Consider the following 20,476-nt stretch of genomic DNA (forward strand, 5'->3'; position numbering starts at 1 on the left):
CTATGCATACCCTTTGATCCAGCAGTGTTACTACTGGGCTTATATCCCAAAGAGATCATAAAGAAGGGAAAGGGACCTGTATGTGCACGAATGTTTGTGGCAGCCCTGTTTGTAGGGGCCAGAAACTGGAAACTGAATGGATGTCCATCAGTTGGAGAATGGCTGAATAAATTGTGGTATATGAATATTATGGAATATTATTGTTCTGTAAGAAATGACCAACAGGATGATTTCAGAAAGGCCTGGAGAGACTTACATGAACTGATGCTGAGTGAAATGAGCAGGACCAGGAGATCATTATATACTTCAACAACAATACTATATGATGACCAGTTCTGATGGACCTGGCCATCCTCAGGAAGGAGATCAACCAAATCATTTCCAATGGAGCAGTAATGAACTGAACCAGCTACACCCAGAGAAAGGACTCTGGGTGATAACTAAAAACCATTACATTGAATTCCCAATCCCTATATTTATGCCCACCTGCATTTTTAATTTCCTTCACAAGCTAATTGTACAATATTTCAGAGTCTGATTCTTTTTACAGCAAAATAACAGTTTGGTCATGTATACTTATTGTGTATCTAATTTATATTTTAATATATTTAACATCTACTGGTCATCCTGCCATCTGGGGGAGGGGGTGGGGGGTAAGAGGTGAAAAATTGGAACAAGAGGTTTGGCAATTGTTAATGCTATAAAGTTACTCATACATATAACCTGTAAATAAAAGGCTATGAAATTAAAAAAAAAGATGTGTCTTCTGCCTCTTTTGCCTCAGCACTTAGCACAGTGACTGGCACATAGTAGGAACTTAAATTTGATTAATTGATAAGTAATCTACCTACTCCACCGACACATAAAGATCAGCTCCTTGTTGTTCATTTATAGCCAACTCTTCATGACTCAGTTTGAGAGTTTCTTTGCAAAGAGAGTGGAGTGGTTTGCCATTCCTGTTTATAGGTTTATTATACAGATGAAGAACTGAGGCAAACAGGCTTAAGTGACTTGCCCAGGATCACACAGATAGAAAGTGTCTGAAGCTAGATTTGTACGCATAAAGATGAGTCTTCCTCACTCTAGACCTGGCACTCTATCCACCATGACACCTAGCTGCTCTGGACAAGCCTGATGCAATATACTTGTCTATCTGTCCTTAAATGCCCCTCCTTTTGTTTTGGGGCCACCAAAAATTGCTTCTTATTCTTTTCATCTCTCCCGCCTATAAATTTATGACCCACCTTCTCATTTTTCTTGCTTTGTTTCTCTTCCAGATAATCCTCTATCAAAACAATCCCAAAATCTGATAAAGGAAATGGGCAAAGCAGTGGATATAATGGGGAAAGAAAAAACTGGAGTCCTATTTGGCAAAGTGAACATCACTTCCGAGAAGTTGTTGGAGCAAGAATTTGCAATCAAAAATGTCCCCACGGTGAAGCTTTTTGTTGAAGGTCAAAGACAGCAACCTATTGATTGCAGAGGTAACCATCTCCAGTCCTTTTCTTGCAGATCCCCACTCTGGATGGAGTCCTGTTCTTTCTGAGGATTAGGTAGGGGAAAACAATAGTTGGGCTGAAGGAAGAAGGGTTCACTCAGTCCATTAGATCATTAGTTTAATGGACAGACCTCCAAGCTATATTTGGGGTTCAATTTTTTGCCACTGAGTCTCATCAGAACTTTCTCTGTTGTCTCAGCTGGCCAGGGATGTCACCTACCCATGCAGTGCTAGATGCAGAAGAGAGGAAAGGAGGATCGGGAGTGAAAGAAAAGGGAAAGAATGTTTTTTCCCCCTAGTGCCTGTTTTCTTTCTGCATTCCAAGCCCCTGCTATTATGCTGAGTTCCTTTTAACAATTTATTTTGCTGTCTGTGATGATGCTCAGACTTCATTATGGTTCCAGTGCTTCCTGGTTAACTAAAGGGGACACTGAGTCACAGAAGAGTGATGCAGAGAATAGAGTATAGGGCTTTACTCAGCTGAGTCTAAACACACCCCAATGGGAAGAACACCAGGCTGGGTTTGAGAACACCTGGACCCAGCTTGGCATGAGAATAGCTAGCTAGATAACTTTGATTTATTCTTACCTTTCCTTTTCCCCAGCCTTAATTTGCTCTTCTGTAAGAGAAGAAGGTTGGACTAGGTGATTTCTACTATCCTGTCCATTCTAGCTTCATTTTTCTTTGAAGTGGTGGAAGAATGTTGGACATGGAGTAAGGATATGACTGACTTAGAATCAAACCTCTGAACATCAGTTTACCTTCAGTAACTTCCTGGGGCTAATGATATCTGCTGTACCCACCTCACAGGATTGACAGAAAGATCAAATGAAATAATATAAGCCCTTTGTTGTGAATAAATGTCATCTTATGAAAGGGAAAGGTTTTCTTTCTCATGTTGCCAATGATGAGAACTAAGCCTTTTAAGGGGAGTAGTGAAGGGGAGGTTTGAGTATGGTAGATTGAGCGAGGGTTTGACCCCTGTCCTTCATGGATGCTCTTGGTCTATGTCAATTATAATGATGATCTTTATTTTCTAATGCTGAGCTTGGGCTTTCACAGACCAGATTTTGGAGACCAGGAAACATAATAGGGGAATTATGGGAAGAATTGGGAGAAGTTGTCAGAGGGGTTCACAGGGGGAAGAGATGGCTTTGGTGGGGTAAGGGAAGTTATAAAAGGGAATCCTGCTGAGGAGCTAAAGGTTTTTGAAAGGGATGGTAATCAAGGGCGAATTTCATTAATGGAGATTCTGACTCCCAAATTGACATGTGGGAGGGAGAATGAGAGAGTGAAAAGAAACCTAGATTTGGAGTCAACTGGGGCTGTTTTGGAATCTTGCCTTTACAGTTTATGGGCTGTGGGTCTTTGAACAAATCATTTGCCCTCTCCAAATTGCATTTTCTTCATTTATAAAATGAAATCACTGAAATTGACCTTTTAAGCTCTAAATCTATGATCCTAATGACCTATGAATTGTTAATAATGGCTTCTAATGCATGATCTATTCTGTGGCCACAGAGAGCAGCTGATCAAGTAGCACAAGAACAAACCAGGCACAGGGGAAAAAGGATGGTTTTGTGGGAAGATCATTTGTTTCTTTCTAGTTTCTAGTCACGGCATTGGCACAAATGAACAGGGTGCTCTTTAACAAATGACACATTTTTTGACTTTTTTGAGTTTCCTGCTCCAGGAAGTGGTGGTGATACCATATCTCCCACCGACCTCATTTGAACTTGAGGGTGTTATTATGAGGATTAAAAGATAAAGAATTGTGAAAGGCTCCCTGTTATAGATATAGAGCTGTCAGGGTAGGACTCTTTCCAAGGAATACAAAAGGCAAATGCCTAAAGGTCCAGTCACTAGGCCAGAGTTTAGGCCATTCTTGCTCCTTTGACATCAGGTACAATTGCAGAATCATAAAAGCCAGATTATGTTTCAGTGATCATCCAATTTACTTCCTCCCCTTCATTTTACAAATGAGAAAACTGAGATTTGTATAGGGTTAATGCCTGGGTTTGCTGACAATCACACAGGTGATAGGTGTCAGAGACAGAATTTGGATGCAGGGCCTTTCACTTTTTCCTATAACATGTTCCATCTGGGAAAGAGAAACAATGCACGTCTCCCCAGACTGACAGAAAATTTTTTAGTTACTGAGGAAGAAGTGTGGGGAAACTCTGGATCCAATGGGCAGCCTGGTCTTGCTTTTTTCTAGGTCATCTCTCTGGCATCTTCTGAGTGTAACTTGGCTTCAGTCTTCATTCTCTCCCCCGTATCCCTCTCCTATACCCCTACCCCTGCTCCATACCCCATCCTGTTTCCCAGACACTTCAGAAAACAAAGGCTTGTGGAAAATGTCCCTCTGGATTTTCCCTACATAATTCTCTAACCTTTCCCTCTGTACCCATGGTATGGTGGATCTGTTCTCAAAAAGCATCGTTGTAATCTATGTATCCCATGCTTTGCTGGAAATTCCCCTCCCTTCATCAATATTCACAGGACACCTGCGATACACCAGGCCTTTCAGACTGCAGTGGTGTGTCTGACATGGAGGAGCTTGCCGGCTAGCTGGGGAAACTAGCTCAGCCTTTCCCCCCAACCTCCATCCACCATCCTTTAACTCCAATCTGCCATTATAGGGCAGAGGTTGTGAACGTTCAGTGCATGAGAGAGAGACAGAAATTGCTACATGATCTTGGAGAAGAGGAAAAAAGATCATTTTAGGGTGAAGGGTGAGAGTAGTCAAGATCGAAAGTCCTTAATTACTCTCTTTATTTTAGGAATCAAACGTACCAGCTGTGTTTCTATAGTTTTTATCCCCTCATTTGAAAAGAACCCCCATTTCAAAGCTAGATCCGGGGCGCCAGAATAATGGACTCTAGAGAGAATGGGGCAGCTCATCTGTATAGGATTGATTTGGGTTCACTGAAGTTCTTTGGATGGTCAGCAGAGGGCAATCGTTTCATGTATCATATTCCCCAGAACAGCTACCGATGGAACGGTCACCTCTGTCTAGGTTAATGGAAGAGTCAGAGCAGACCCCGCGATCTGCGAGCAGAGCAGAGTTGTGGGGCTGCTGGGGAGTGAAGGGCGGGAGGGAGGATAACCGGTCTCCTGGTAGGCCATATTGCCAGACTTCTGAGGCGAGCTGTACCAACGAAACTGCCACTGGGGGAATAGTCAAAGGTCATTTGGAACGGCTAGTTTCTGAAAGTCAGAGCAAATGCTGGGTGGATGGAACTGGCCACCCTGAGATGAGTTTTAGTCCCAGGGCTTCTTAAACGTCCTCTATCAGGAGGTATTTTTGCCTGATAGATTTTCACATGACTCTTGGGTATGTAATGAAGCATTTAGTGACAATAAATATTAAGGGAGCTCATGGTCAAAAAGAGGGCATGTTTCTTTTGAAGGCTGTCTGTCTTACAATTAAAGGTAAGAAAATCTCCTTCTAATGTGTTGACTTCTGAGCTGGGGGTTTAAATAGAGCTGTTGATAAGGAAGGATAAAATAGGGAATAAAAATAATTTCCCAGAGTAGGCAACAGACTCACTTTAACCATAGTGGGGCTATATAGGGGGAACAGAAGAAATCTCCCTCTGAGGACTCTGGGTTTGAAGATGCTCTTATCAAGTAGTTGGGGCACCTTTGGCCCACCATTTCTTCTATCTAGAGGGATGGGTCTGAACTACAGGCCTGCTTTCTTATGGCTGTGTCCAGATTTGCCTGAAAGCAGCACAATAAGGATATTGCAATTTTGGGATGGTGGGTGGACTTGGACAAGCATCCATGAAGCTGGATAAAGGAGTCTGGGAAGCTCTCCTCTATGAGGCAGTGGCTTGAAATTTATCCATAGGCTTTACAATGTGAGAGATATATTTAAAGATTCCTAATCCCTATTACATTTTGGGGTCTCTCTCTGGAATACAACCAGAACCAAGGAAGATGATGGGAATAAACTGAGTATTGGAAGACCTGGATTCTAAATTCAGCCACATCATTAAGCAACTGTATGACCTGTAATAAATCATTTAATTTCTCTGCTCCTCATTTTTGTCATTTACTAAATGGGAATAATTTGTCTACTTTAACCAAATGGATATCATAATATCTATCTTAACATTCTTCACAGGATTGCATGAAAATGTTATGAACAATTTAAAGGGGAAGTATTACTAAAATATAATGGGCAAATGGAATTTTGTACTACATATTTGAAAGACCCATCAAAACTGCTTGGGACATTTTTTTGGTAGAGGCAACTATGAATAAATGAAAGAAAGAAATAGCATTGGGTTTAGGAACTATGCAGTCCTACATGAGATCTTTGTAAATCATTCACAATGAGTTTCTGGCTCGGTCATTATGGCATCGTGGGACTTTTGAAAGACATTGGCTCCATTAAGCCATCTGCCAGAAAATAGACTGAATCAGGCAGCACCTGCTGCTGTCATTTTGTTGTTCCAACTGTGTGTAAATGACCAGGATGGCCATGGTGACCTGGTAGGACATATTGTCAAGCATTGGGGCACCGCAGACTTATGAGGTATAACTGTATCATTGAAACTACCATTCTTTCCTTTCTTGGGGGAATAGCCAAAGGTCATTTGGAACACCTAGTTTCTTAGAGATCAAATGCTATGTTGATGGAATGGCCAACTCTGAGATGAAATTTAGAGGCTTCTTAAACTTTTTCTATCAGGACCCGTTTTTGCTTGAGAAATTTTTCATGACTCTAGTTTACAGGTATACAAATCAAACATTTACTGATAATAAATCATAATTTCATGACTTCCACATTCAGCTATGAGAACCCTGTATGGGATTGAGACCCACAGTCTAAGAAACTTTGATATGGGCTGGAAATAGAGCAAGGCAAATTCACAGGTGTTGACTACATTGTAAGTTATTGGTGGCAGTGAGGGATTAAAAGAGTGTTTGAATGTGAATCAAACATTTAACCTACATCTTTTTTGAACCTCACTGAACAATTCTGTGAAGTTAAGCACTAAAAATATTATTATTATTCCTATTTGTTTTTGGACAGGGAAACCGAGGTGGAGATTAATTAACTTGTCCAAAGTCCCATGGCTTGTATCAGAAGTAGAGTTTGAGCCCAAGATTTCCTGATTACCAAGTCAAGCATTCTGTCCTCAATACTCTGCTGCTTCCTGGGGAAATGTGGGACACATTTGGAATGTCAGAGCATTGCAGAGAGCAAAAATCCATTTATTCTCCAATCATTTATTGAAGATCTGCCAAATGTCAGGCACACTGATAAGAGATGTACCTTATGCTTTTCTAGTTTATATTGATTAGCTATTATGGCTTTATTATCTATAAATTGATTCCAGTTTTCATGAATCACAGACATCTGGACAGAATTCTCTCCTTCCCCTACACCTTCCAAACACTACCTGCACAGCTGACAAGCCAAGGAAATCAAAGCTTATGCAACTCTCATCTGTCTAGTACCCACACACTGCTTTATCAACACAGGTCCCTGGGGAGTGGGAGTACTAATCAACTTTTTTTCCCTTAGTTTCTTGTCTCACAAACATCTACCTGCTTGGTCCCTTATTCATGTGATTCAGATTCACTCTCTGTTGAGGAGGAAATTCTTTGTCCCTTAGACCTCTTCCTTTAACTCTCATGTCCTTCCATTTTTGTCATACTTTTACATACCTCTTCCTGTTACTCCATAATCCTCCATGACTTCTGCCTTCCATTTCATCTGTGGAACCCCATTTTATTATAAATACATTCATGAATCTCAGATACATGGACAGAATTTTCTCCTTCCCTTGCACCCCCACCCCAAGAAAAAACATGTCCCCTGTACAATTGACAAGCCAAGGAAATCAAAGCTTATGCAACTCTCATCTGTCTAGCACTCACACACTGCTTTATTATTGCAAGACCCTGGAGGATGGGAGTATTAATCCACTAATCATACTGTGCCAGGAGGTAATCTAAGCTGACTTCCTTGTCTTGACTATGCCTTTCTTCCTTCCTCTTGCAACTGTTATTTAGCAGTGTCTCCTCCTTTGAGATTCAGTCTATCTGGTTACAATACTTGATCAATATTCTCCCTCTACTGATTACTTAAGCTTTGAATCTTTCTCTCCATCCCAACCAATTTCCTTGCAAATTGGCCTTGCCTCCATTTCTTAAGTTAACTGGCATTTCCTCAGTTCTTATCCCATTCGACCACTCTGTCAACTTTCAACAAAGTTGACTATCCTGTCTTCCCAAATCTTGTCTGCTCTTCTGACTTTCCTGCCTTCCATTTAGCTACACAACCATCTTTTGTCGTCTTTTGTGAGTATTTCCCAAAGCTATGTCCAGGGCCCTTTTCATTCTTTTCTTACTAATATTATCACTCTCATTGTTGTTGTTACTGTGATTGCTGTTTGTCCTTCATAATCAAAGAGAGTCAATGACATCAAGAGGGCGATATCTTGATTTGCAAATAAATTGGATATAAGTGAGACAGAATTGCCCAAAGTCATCATGACTTCACCAATTCCCATAGATTTGTCATCTCTATGAGTAGGAACTATGTTTCTGTATCATCAACTCTTTACTAGACACTATACCCAGATCTCTGGTTGTCAGTTCAAGATCAATATGTCCACAATGACATTTCATCTTTCCCCCTACAGTCTCCATCAAAATTTCTTCTATTTTCTATCTCCCATTCATTCAGATTTGTAACCATGAAATTACCCTCGATTCTTCCTTGTCCCCATAGCCAATCACTCATCAAGTCCTATTAATATTACTCTGTCCCCATCTCTCTCATCTATTCTCTTTTCTCCATCTTTTTAGCCATCATGTTAGTCCGGGTCCTCACTATTTCTTGCCTAAATTATTATAATAGCCTCCTAATCTCAGTGCTTCTAGTCTCTCCCATCTCCAATCCATCCTTCCATAGAAGTATAAAGTTAATCTTACTGAGACAAATTTGACCAGTCCTTTGTTCAAAAAGCTTCAGTGGCTCCTCTATTTCCTATGATAATACATTGTGTTTACATTTGGCTTCCAACTTACCTTTCCAGATGTATTTCCTGTTTTCCTCCTTAAGGAAGCTCTACTCAAAGTAGTCTCTTAATTATTCCCTGAACTGGACCTATTTCCCACCTCCAAGCCTTTGCATAGGCTAGAACAGTGGTTCTCAAAGTATGGCTTAGAGAATCCTGGGAATCTCTGAAACCCTTTTAGAGGGTCTACAAATTCAAAAATAGTTTTTATTTCCAATATGGTAAATGTCTATAAATATAATCCAGGTAAAAACTCTTTGGAGAGATCCTCAATAATTTTTAATAGGATAAAGATACTGAAAACAAAGTTTGAGAACCACTGGAATATGTTATCTCTATTTCTCCTTTCAAGGCTCAGCCAAGGTGCTGCCTTCTCCCATGAAGCTTTGTCTGACCTCTCTAGTTACTGGTGTTTGCTTTCTCCTCAAATTATCTTGTATTTGTATATGTATGTATAAACACATATATCACAATATATTATATATAATAATATATGCATATTTTATCTCTTCAGGAGAATGGAAACTTATTGATTGGCAGGAATTGTTTCCTTTTTTATGATTTTTATCCTTAGCATCTATTATATGGCCTTGCAACATAGAAAGCACATTAATAAATGAGTAAATGATTTAAGTTGACCATAAGGTGACCCAATGTATCTTTTTTATCCAAATTTTAATGTTCTTAGAGATAACGTGTAAAGGAATGGATTTCAAAGGACCTAATCCATTTCTAATTAATTGATTTCTAATGAACAAATATGTATTTATTAAGCACCCATTCTATTCTCAATACCTACCAGGCTTTTCCACTGCTATAATAGAATTAGAAGGTAGCCTCTTTGCTTTTGAAGAATTTATAATCTGCTTCCCAGATTAAAGCAGAGAAGGAAATAGATGGCTCAGGGTCTCTGAAGGGTGATTTGAATCACTACTTTTTTCTGGATGGTCCAGGCATCCTCATTGGACAGCCAACCCTACAATCTCTGTTCACTGCCCCAGTGTCCTTGAAATTGATTGGACTTGTATGGATGTTCTTCTACCTTTTTGAATAATTGATGCTTTGATTCCAATCTGTGCCTAGAAATACCCAGACTGTTTCTAATTATCACAATTGGGGTTGGCAGGAAAAAAATTCTCATAGTGCCAGATTAGGCTTAAGGTCACTGTTCTACCTTTTTTAAGTGCAGATTATTACATGGAAGGGGAAAAGGTCTAATAGAAGGGAGAAGAATCTGGAAAGAAATTATGAGGGATGGTAATACAACAATTCTTATGAAGTAGTTGCTGTTATTGTCTCCACTTTACAATTGAGGAAACTGAGTCATGTTCAGAGTCACAAAGCTGTCTGTGGGCAGATTTGAACTCAGGTCTTTCTGGTCACGGACCCAGTTCTCCATCCACCATGCCATCTAGCTGCTCAAGAATGAGTAGGTTGAGCACAGTATTTGAAGCCAGGAAGTTCTGAGTTTGAATCCTAAATTAGATACTTACTGGCCATATGACCCTGGGAAATTCACTTAATCTATTTTGTCTTAGGTTCCTTCTCTGCAATATAATAATAACACCTACCTCCCAAGGTTGTTGAAAGAATCAAGTGAGGTATTTGTAAGGTGCTTTGTAAAACTATGTAAAATTCTATATAAATGCTTTCATTATTATCATTATTAGAAGAAGCCCAAAGGGCACAATCGTGACAAAGAAACCTGGCATAGAGCTAAAAACACATTTTTCTGATTTTACAATCTTGCTGAGACCATTACCCACACACACCTTGTGCCTGATTGCTCATTCTGGCTATTTCTTATTCCAGGTGTTATTGAAGCTGCAGCCCTTGTTGCATGGTTGCGGAATCAAATTAGACTCAGCGTTGTGTTGCTCATGAGCCGAGAGCAGACAAAGACTTTTATCAACTCGAAGAAACTGTCTGTCATTGGTTTCTTTGAGGTAAGAGGAATGGGGGTCCCTACACTGGAGTTGGGTGCAATATCCCTAACTCTAGTTTCAGTGCTTTGAACCTTCCATTGGTTAGAGTGGAAGGGATGGGAGTGGGGTAAGATGTCACAATGGAAAAGCCATGAAGGAGGCTACATAGAGTATAGGAGCTCTGCCTTCAAAATACACCAAGGACATGCAGGAACTTCAATCCTGTGGGACTCATTGCTACCTACCAGTAGTTCTGTAAACTTTATTCCTCACTTAGAACAATTATACATCTTGGTCCATTGATCAGATTTCATTCAAATTCACTGAAAATTTTTGAAGAATCAGAGGATCATAGATGAAGGGATCTCCAAGGAAAACTAGTCTAAACTCCATCATTTGAAGATGAGAAGACCAAGACTCACAGACATCCATGATTTGCCCATGATTCCCCAGATAGTAAGCATCAAAAGCAGAATTTGAATCCAGGTCATTCACCTTCAAAGCTAATGCTAGTTCTAAGTTTTTAAGACTTTCTTCTTGTTTTAAGATTCATTGTCGCACAGAAGAGAGACAGACCCCTGAATTTGGAGTCATACAACATGCATTATAATAATTGTAATAACAATAACAGTTTAAAAGTGCTTAATTATATTTCAAGGATTATGTTAACTGACCTAAAATTATTATCCCATTTGATCCTCACAACAACTTTGGAAAACAAATGAGGAAACTAATAAGACAGAAAGGTGACTTGATTAGGGTCACAAAGCTATGTGTCTGAGGGCAGATATGAACTCAGGTCTTCCTTACTCCAGATTTGTTGCTCTATCCACTGCATTCTGCTACTGTGCTACCTTAATCTCTCTGAACATTGGTTACTTTATCTGGGTAAGGAAGGAGATGAATTATGTTATCTCAGAGATGAAAAGGACAATCCTTCTAAAGAACCTATGCTCCTAAGTTGTAGACTAAACAAAACTTCTTAGCTTTACTATGGAATAAAGAATAATTTAAGGAATAACAAACAGTTGGATGGAAACAGAGCTTACACTTCATTGAATGAATAAGGTCAAGTTTCTCTACTGTCTTGCTTGAATTCAGTAGATCTTCCATTCTCTGGGTTCCAGTAAGTATTTTTCTAGTCAGAGAAGCAAATGGGGATGAAAATAAAGTAAAAAAGGCCTTTAAGATGTTTTATCTAGAAATAATAAAATAATAATAGATAGGATCTCACACTTTTCAAATTGAGAAATAAGAAAAAAAAAAAAGTTAAATGTTGGAGGCAGAGTAATGATGGGAAGACAGACACACTAGTATATTATTGGTGGAACTGTGAATCAGTATAACCACTTTGGAAAGCAATTTAGAATTTACAAATAAAGTGACAAAAATGCCCATACTCTTTGATTCAGAGATTTTATTCCCAAGTGTATCTCTCAGGAGGCTATTAATAAGAAAAAATATCCCCAAACATACTGAAATTTTTATAGCAGATCTTTTTCTGGTAGGAAGGAATTGGAAACAAAGTAGGTTCCTATTGATTGGAGAATAATTAAAGTATGAGACATGAATGTAATGAAATTACATTCCAATATGTTATAAGAAACAATGCATATGAGAAATAGAGAAATATGGAAAAATTTACATGCTCTTATACAAAAAGCATAAACTATAACTAGAATATAAATGGAAAAAAACAATCACAAAACAACCAAAAATGAATGTTAAAAAGTTGCAAAAAAACCAACATAAATCCTCAGAAAAGATATGAGATGATACTCTCACTTCATTCCTTTGCAAAAGTGGGAGATTAAGGGATGTGGTGCATTGTGTACATTTTCAGATATTTTTGTTGTATATATTGGTTTTGCTTAGTTTTTAATCTTCCCTTTTTTTCTTAAAATATATTATTTGATATATGGGATTGTTTTCTGAGAGGAAAATGGATACTTAGAGATATTCTGGTGATGTAAAAGCAAAAGATGCTAACAAAAATATTTTTTTAAAAATTCATGAAAGAGGAGGAAATGATAGTTGGAAAAGGGTCCTAGTAGAAGAAGAAAGGAATGGGATTGAGGGAATAGGTAGAGGAATTATAATTACTGAGAAACTGAGATACATTTTCTTCTAACACCAGGAGGAGAGAGTGGGTGATATATATAGCCATCATACTTAGCTGGAGGTGGGGATCTCTTTGAACTCTTATCACTGAATTAGAACAGCGAGTCACTTGCATGGGGTATAGTGGTGGTCAGTAAGATATCAATTGCTGTGGGGAATGAGACAGGGATGGTATTCATAAAGGTAGAATTGGATTGTCAAGTAGACAGGTGAGCACAACTAAGCTTATATACCACAAATATATAATGAGTTGGAAACTGGTTAGAATAATGATTTTGTTGATATAAGGAACTCTTGCGAGAGGAAACTAACTTTGGGGATCTATATCTCCTCTGTATTGTATAGAATGGCATAAAGTAGTGAGATTTTAATGACTTGCCCAGGATCACACAGCCAAGTCCTTTGTAAAAAAACAATGGCTGACACCATGTCCTTTTATACAGGTAGTCCTTAACTCTGGGTCCAGGTCTCTTTACAATGCCATATGGGTAAAATCAATTTAATCTCTCCAGGTATACTCAACAGTGTAGAGGAATTAAATGGTACATGCTTCCCAAGGAGTGCAGGCTGGGAAAGCAATAAACTTGGGATAATAGCTAGGGGATTCACTGAAGTGACAGACAATGGAATTAAGGCTGAATATGGAGGCAAGTGAACCTGGAGTAGAGGAGGTCGACCAGAAGAAAAGGATTGGATTCAGGTACTAAATGTTACATAGTGAATAATGGTTAGTGTGAATGAGAAAGTAAGAAAAATAAAATAATAACTTATGATTGAAGAGTGAATTTTAAAGTTCAGAATCTTGAAGTTGGCATAGTTCCAACTGTGGGGATGGTTATTCTCCTATTTGGCTAAAAAGGAGATAGAGGAGATCTTGGGATTCAGAGGTTGAGTAACTAATCAAGTTACTAATCTGAATCCTAATGTTTCTGAGGTCAGTGGCAAGGGATGGGATAGAAAGGAAGACTAGAAGACACCTAATAATGACATGGAGACTCCCTTAGTTTTTTGGTGAAAAATAATATGTAAAAAATTTATTAGCTCTTAGTATAAGATACTTAGTTCCTTATAGAATACTTTTTGCTAAATTATCCTTTCCCAAATATTTTTTGGTGGGTGTGGGGATAGGATCTCCAAGAGGGAACAGTGGAACTCTTCTATGAACTAGTAAAAGACTTTCCAGAAGTTCCTTTTGGACTGACAGAACAAAGAAATGTTTGGATTCTATATGGTATCACCATTGACACTATGGTAGTATTCCAACAGGTATGATTCTGAAACTTTCTATAATGAAGTTTATAAAAGGGGAATTTTTTTGAGGCAATTGGGGTTAAGTGACTTACCCAGAGTCACACTGTTAGGAAGTGTTAAGTGTCTGAGCCAAGATTTGAACTCAAGTCCTCCTGACTTCAGGGCTGGTGCTCTATCCACTGCACCACTGAGCTGTCTTTTAAATAGGTAAATGTTTTAAAGTATAAATGAGGCCAGGGTCATGAGTTTGATCTTCATGTAGGTGAATTAGGCTCACACATTGAAGAATTATTATCTTCTGTGCCCCTGACTCTGACCGTACTTTTGGATCGTGGATATAAACCCATCTCTGCTACCAGGGAAAATTATAAATGATTAGAGTAGAGAAGCTGGCTTGGGAGAGTCATCACAAGCAGAATGCTGAATAAGGAATTATGTAATAGGCTGTTTGAAGAGACTCAGTGCTATTGGTTGAACAGTCTGTTTTATTGATTTAAGAAGAGGGTTTGCCCAGTATTTATGAATAACGATTCTAAATTACTGTACATTATATTCAACAATAGTAATGAAAAGTGTTTTTGGAAATGACAGCTCTATTGGAAAAGGTATTGTTTATTCTTCGTTTTCGACTGGGGAATGACTTGGATTTAAGTGAGGGAGAGTTGCACTAAGTCATCAGCCTCCTTTGCTCTTCCAGAGTGATCAAGTCCAGTGGAAAAACATTAAAGCCATCAAGGCACCCTAACCATAATCCTACCACTAACTAACCCAAACCCAAACCTTAACCCTAACCCTAACCTCAACGATAACCCAAAATCTAAAAGTGTGCTAACCTTAACGCTAACCCAACCTTAACCCTAAATGCACCCTAACCCAAACACTAAACCTAACCCTAACCTTAACCCTAACCCTAAATTCCCAACTCTAACCCTAGCCATAATCCTAACCCTAAATTCGTACTGCTTCCCAACTCTAACCCTAATCCTAAATGCCTACCAACTCCCAAATTTTAACCCTAACCTTAACTTCAATCCAACCCTAACCATAATTCTAACCCCAACCCTATATTTGCCTCCCAACTCTAACCCTAAACCCTAACCTTAACCCTAATCCTAAATGCCTCCCGAATTTTAACCCTAATCTTAAATTTGCACCTCCTAAATTCTAAATTTAACCAAGAATCGGAGATATACAATGCCTCCCAACTCTAGCCCTAAATCTAACCCTAACCCTAACCCTCCTGACTCCAACCTTTACCCTAACCCCAAATGTACGCCTCCTGACTCTAACCCAAACCGGAACTCTAATCCTAACCGCACCTGCTTCAGTCACCTTCATGGCCATTGGAATAAATTGTTCACATCCACCCATTTCTCCAGGGGAAATTTTCATGTGCTTAGGCTAGATGACTTTCTAACTCATTTCCAGGTTTGAGGCCTTTTGCTCATCCTCAACCTGGTTTAGCTCATCTGCCGAGACAGCTTTATTAAGGTATGTCCACTGCACATGCTACACAGCTTCTTGGAAGCAACAGGTAAAAGTTGAGTGCCAGTTGGACATCAAAAGTAGATGAGTGGTCCTGAAAAGGGCTCAGCTAGTCCTTACATGAGAGGTGCTAGCCTCTTTGAACACCTCAACCAGAAGTCTGGATATTATCTCTTAGGGAATATTTGGAATGAAGTACATCTTTGGGTGGTATTTCCTAATTTCCCCCTTAAAAGATTCAGCTTCCTAGATACTTCCTAATTCTACTAACCAAGGACTTAGTAGTCGTACCATGTTCTTGATCCTGCCAAATTTTATGAAGGCAGGGAGTCATGTCTGAACTCAGTTTTGTTATCTTTCTCTTAGTGCCTGTCCTACAGTTCTGTACAATACACATATTAGGTAGTTAAACATTTTTTGAATTGAAGTAGAAAAATCCCATTTTTATAATCCAATCATCAGAGAAAACTGAAATTAGGGAAATAGACCATACTTAGAGCAGGTTGATCATAAAGACCTCTCTTCTTATGCAGTAATGAAAATCTGAGAACCCAAGACAATACTTGAGATGTGAGGGAAAATAAGTGATTTCCCGACTGGCCTCTAATTTGCATCCATGTCGATTAGTCACTTTAGGCTTGAAAAAAATATAAGGAAGAGAAGAAAAAAACAGAAGAAGATAAGGTCATAGGATTGAGTTACAGAGTAACTGAATAATTTCTTCTTGAAGTTGTTCCTACTGTCTTTTAAGCATGGACTTTTGGTCTAGAAGACAAATTTTCCTTCCCTCCAAGCTGAACTGTATTTGAACCAGGTTTCTTAACCCAAGGTCCACTGATCCCCATGGATAATTTTGATGGAGGAAGGCAATCCATGAACTTGGAGGGGAAAAAACTTAGATGTCTATTTTCACTGAGTTTTGATTTTCTACGTAATCATCAGTGTTTTGTTTTATGCATTTAAAAAACTTCATTTTGAGAAGGGGTTCATAGGCTCCAGAAGTTTGCTCAAAGGGTCTGAGTAACTCCAAAAAAGATTAGGAAGCCCCAATGTAAACTATTTCAGGCCATCAACAATCTATAAGACAATTAATTATTTTATAATCCTACTCTATTGGTCTGTATAAGCGCTAGCCTAAAATGTTTTTCTTCCTTGGTTCAAGGGAACAATTGTGCATTTTGAAGAATGTGAAGAAGACAGACACATCTTGAGAGACCTCAGTCAAATAGTCAAATTCTTCACTATGGACTTGGTTATAGAGTACAATATAGAGGTCAGTGTTCAAAAGTGAAAAGGTAAAAGAGAGGAAATATACAACTGATGCTTTTCTTTTTAATATTTCAGACAATGGACCAGATTTATGATATGCACATCAGGAATCATATCCTGCTATTCATCTCTAAGAACTCTACAGAATTTGGGGCCTTAGTTAAAACTTTTGAATCTGTGGCTCAGGAGTTCAAGAACAAGGTCTGTAAAAAGGGACTGTTGGTCTCTTTATGTTCGTTTACCTGACATCACCAAAGGTCGAAGATTAAGCCCAAGATATTTTGTGGGGAAGCTGTTCATCTCTCCCAAACAATCTCTTTACACGGAAAAGCATCAATTCAATAACTGCTGCTCTTTTATGAATAGGACAAAGAGCTATTTAAACTTGTTTCCATAAATACCCAAAGTATAGACTTAAAAGAAGTCCCAATTTTCACAGTGGTTTACATATAATTGACATGCTTTTCTATTCAAAATTCATATTTCTTATCTCTCAGACTTTCCCCAAAGGTCTCTTCCTCCTCTTTTCATTTTTTTTTTGCTATTTATGTTCCATTTTTTGGGGAAAAAGAAAAGCCTTTTGCTGTATCTGGTTGGTTTGGCCTAACCTGAAAAATGACAACTAGTTCACATATTACTGTTTTAATATTATAAATGTGGAAACTGAGGTTTTTAGAGATTTAAGTTTTTTTAGGGGGAGGAGGGAAGGAAGAGAAGGGAATCTAGGTCTCCTTATTTTCCCAGGTGGAAAGTACAGTGACCATCAAGCATCTGATCAGTATGGGAGCTTTACTCTCCATTTCTAACCTGGACCAGTTCATCTCTCCTGGGAAAGCCTGGTGGCTCCCATGCCCATGGTATCACGCTATTGTTACAGGGAGTTCTAGCCCTACTGAAGTTCAATATATGAATACTGACTAATCTACCATTTTCAACCTCTACCAGAGGCAGTATTACAGGAATGTCCTATCATGCTAGGCAAAAGACTTGTTTAAGATAACATAACTAGTAGGTCTCCTAGACAAAGTCATGACTGAGGTGAGCCAGTGGAACTTTTGTTCCAGGATATGGAAATTTAACACATGCACTCCTTTGGCTTTAACTTGCTGCAAATGCCCTGGCAAGGGAGGAGAAAATACAGCATGGTATAGAATCTGTATTGTTCAGCATACCTGTAACCAGGAATTCTTTTTCTTGTTGGAGGATGCAGACAGGAATAGACAGGGAATGGGCAATGCTCTCAAGGTATGTAGACATCCAACAGGAGGAAGCACATCTAAGGACACTGGGGGATTTCTGTGCTTCTGAAGGACTGACTACAAGGCATGAAGAAGACTGGGGGCTAGACTTGTCTCCACCCCATTATTGGATTAGTCCATAGTTGCCAATGGTAGGGCCAAATGAGGAGATGGGATATGGATTCTGAGGTGAAGAGGGGAATTGGCAAAAATGAATGTGTCTCTGGAGAATGTGGTCAGTGCCTTCTAAATTATGATATTTCAGAGTAATAGGAATAGTGACTAGGGCCTTAGAGGAAGAGATTTATACACCTGTTGCAGGAGCAGTGGCAAAGCTAATTTGATCATAGCTCCAGAATTACTTGGAAAGGTATGGGGATTAAAAAAAGGAAGAAGTAACTGGGGGAAAATATTAAATAAATAAAAGAAAAAAAAAGGAAGGGAAGGAGAGTACGAAGTAGAGAGGGAAAGTGGAAGAAGGGAAAATGAAAAAAGAGGAAATGGCTAGATCTTTTGTTATTTTGAAACATCTATGTCTTCCAAACAATAAGCCTAAGTAAAGATTTCTTGAAACATAGGTGTCAAACACAACAACCCCCCCAAACCAGAATAAAATGAAATTGGCAAATTAAAAAAATAATCTAAAAATACACTAAAATATATAGAAGACATTACATTTTAAAACTAAGTCATTATATGGCCCTCAGGGATTCTTATATTTGGTTTAGAGGCCTAATTTCTATTTGAACTTGAATCACTGGTTAAGACAACCTGGGAAAAGAAATGAAGCATGACATCAGGTAATATTTGATCTAGCAAAGCTCTTCTACTTTGGCAAAGAACACAGAGATAATTGTGTTTTGTTTTGTTTTGCTTTGCTTTAATTTGGCAGCTTATTTTTCTCATGGTGAATACTGATCAAGTTGACAACACCCATGTTTTAGAATATTTCCAGATCACTTCCTGGGACATTCCTGGTGTTCGAATTCTAAATCTGACCAAGAACACGAGATATAGAATGCCTGCTGAGGAAATTACCTTCAAAAACATGAAAAAGTTCTGTAATAACTTCTTGGATGGGCTTGCAAAGGTTTGGATTTGATTTGGTTTTGCTTTTTGGTCAGGGGGTGAGTAGTATAATCTCATAATTTTCTATAGTTCTACTGGTCAGGTTCAGCTTTATGAATTTGCATAATAGATGTCACAATTAAAAAGGATACTTTTGGGGCTCAACTTTGAGGTTTGGGGGAGAAAGATAATATTGACTTGAATTTAAAATATTCTGTTACTGGATGATAGGAAAAACTTTAATTTTATTTGATATTTTTTAAAATCACCCTTCTTTTTGGAAAAAACTAGTTATTTCAATGAATAATAACAATATGGATAGAATATCTTGTAACTGTCAGCAATCAAAGAAATTCCAATTGGCTGAGAATGAGTTTGGGATGGTAAACTGATGAATAAGCACATTCCAAAGCACCCATTTAGGTAATCCAAGATCACCTAGGAAGTAAATGGTAGAACTAGCATCCAAACTCTGGATCTCTTAACTGTGAATTTAGGAGTCCTTCCCAAAAACTTAATGCCAATTTTTAGAAGCCATTTACAAGCAATCAACTAATCTTCTAATTATAAATTGTTCTCAATTGTTCATTAAGCTTTGAACTTAAGAAACTATGATTTTGGATCTGTGTATATTTGAAAATAAGAAAATTATAAAAAAATTTACAAAAACAAAATTCAGAATTTTTACTGATTCAGATTTACTTTTCAATTCCTAATTAGTCTACATTCATGAAACTTTTCTGTATGGAGTATAGGAATTCATACTTCTCCTCTATCCCTCTTCTCTCCACATCACCCTATCCCATGTTATATGTTATGAACAAATATTACTAAGAATTCTATGGTAAATTATAATCTAAACAATCAGAGTGTGCCTCCCCCTGCTAAAAGTAGCTAGGTGAGTCAATGATTAGAATCCCCACCTGGAGTCAGGAAGACCTGTGTTCATATGTAGTCTCAGACATTTATCAACTGAATGATCGCAGTCAAGTCACTTGATCTTTGTCCTGTTTCCATTTCCTCAACTGTAAATAATCAAGGGGATAATCATGACACTTCCTTTCCCAAGATGGTTGTGAGAATCAAATGAGATAAAATTTGTAAGAGCTTCATAAATCCATGTTCTAGTCTTCCCCCTGAAGCCCTTAATTTGTCCATTTATTAGGTGTTTGGTCCACTTAGCAGGTGTTTGTAGGAAAGACTCTTGATTCCTGCTTTCATTCCTCTGTCCTAATAATAACTGTGATATTTTATGATGTTATCAGACATTTTTAGAGACATAACCACTGTATTTGCAAAGGCAAATTAAATAAGGTGATTTGTGTGTATGTATGTGTGTCTGTATGTACGTGCACAGGTGTGTCTGTGCATGTGCGTGTGTTTGGTGAGGGACACAGAGTCCATAAAAGGGGTTTGGCCATCAATTAAGCAAGAAAGCTTTATGGAGTGAGTACCTGTTATGTGCTTAACCAATGGTAGATGCTGCTGGAAAATTTATGAAAAGTTTTGTTTAAATACTTATGGTAGAGACAAAAAAAAACCCCAATGGCTATTAAATTCAGTGATCAATCCAAGAGT

General features: G+C 38.4%; 1 protein-coding gene across 1 annotated transcript in view; it reads left to right on the forward strand.

Annotated features, from left to right (window-relative positions):
* PDILT (protein disulfide isomerase like, testis expressed) overlaps nt 1-20,476 on the forward strand; it is a 51,986-nt gene that overhangs the window by 19,448 nt on the left and 12,062 nt on the right. The window contains exons 3-8 of the mRNA XM_031944286.1: nt 1,278-1,484; nt 10,354-10,487; nt 13,716-13,853; nt 16,486-16,596; nt 16,668-16,793; nt 18,723-18,920. Coding sequence (XP_031800146.1) covers nt 1,278-1,484; nt 10,354-10,487; nt 13,716-13,853; nt 16,486-16,596; nt 16,668-16,793; nt 18,723-18,920 — 914 coding nt within the window. The remainder of the gene's footprint in view (nt 1-1,277; nt 1,485-10,353; nt 10,488-13,715; nt 13,854-16,485; nt 16,597-16,667; nt 16,794-18,722; nt 18,921-20,476) is intronic.

The sequence above is a fragment of the Sarcophilus harrisii genome, chromosome 1, assembly GCF_902635505.1.
Source record: "Sarcophilus harrisii chromosome 1, mSarHar1.11, whole genome shotgun sequence".
NCBI lineage: Eukaryota > Metazoa > Chordata > Mammalia > Dasyuromorphia > Dasyuridae > Sarcophilus > Sarcophilus harrisii.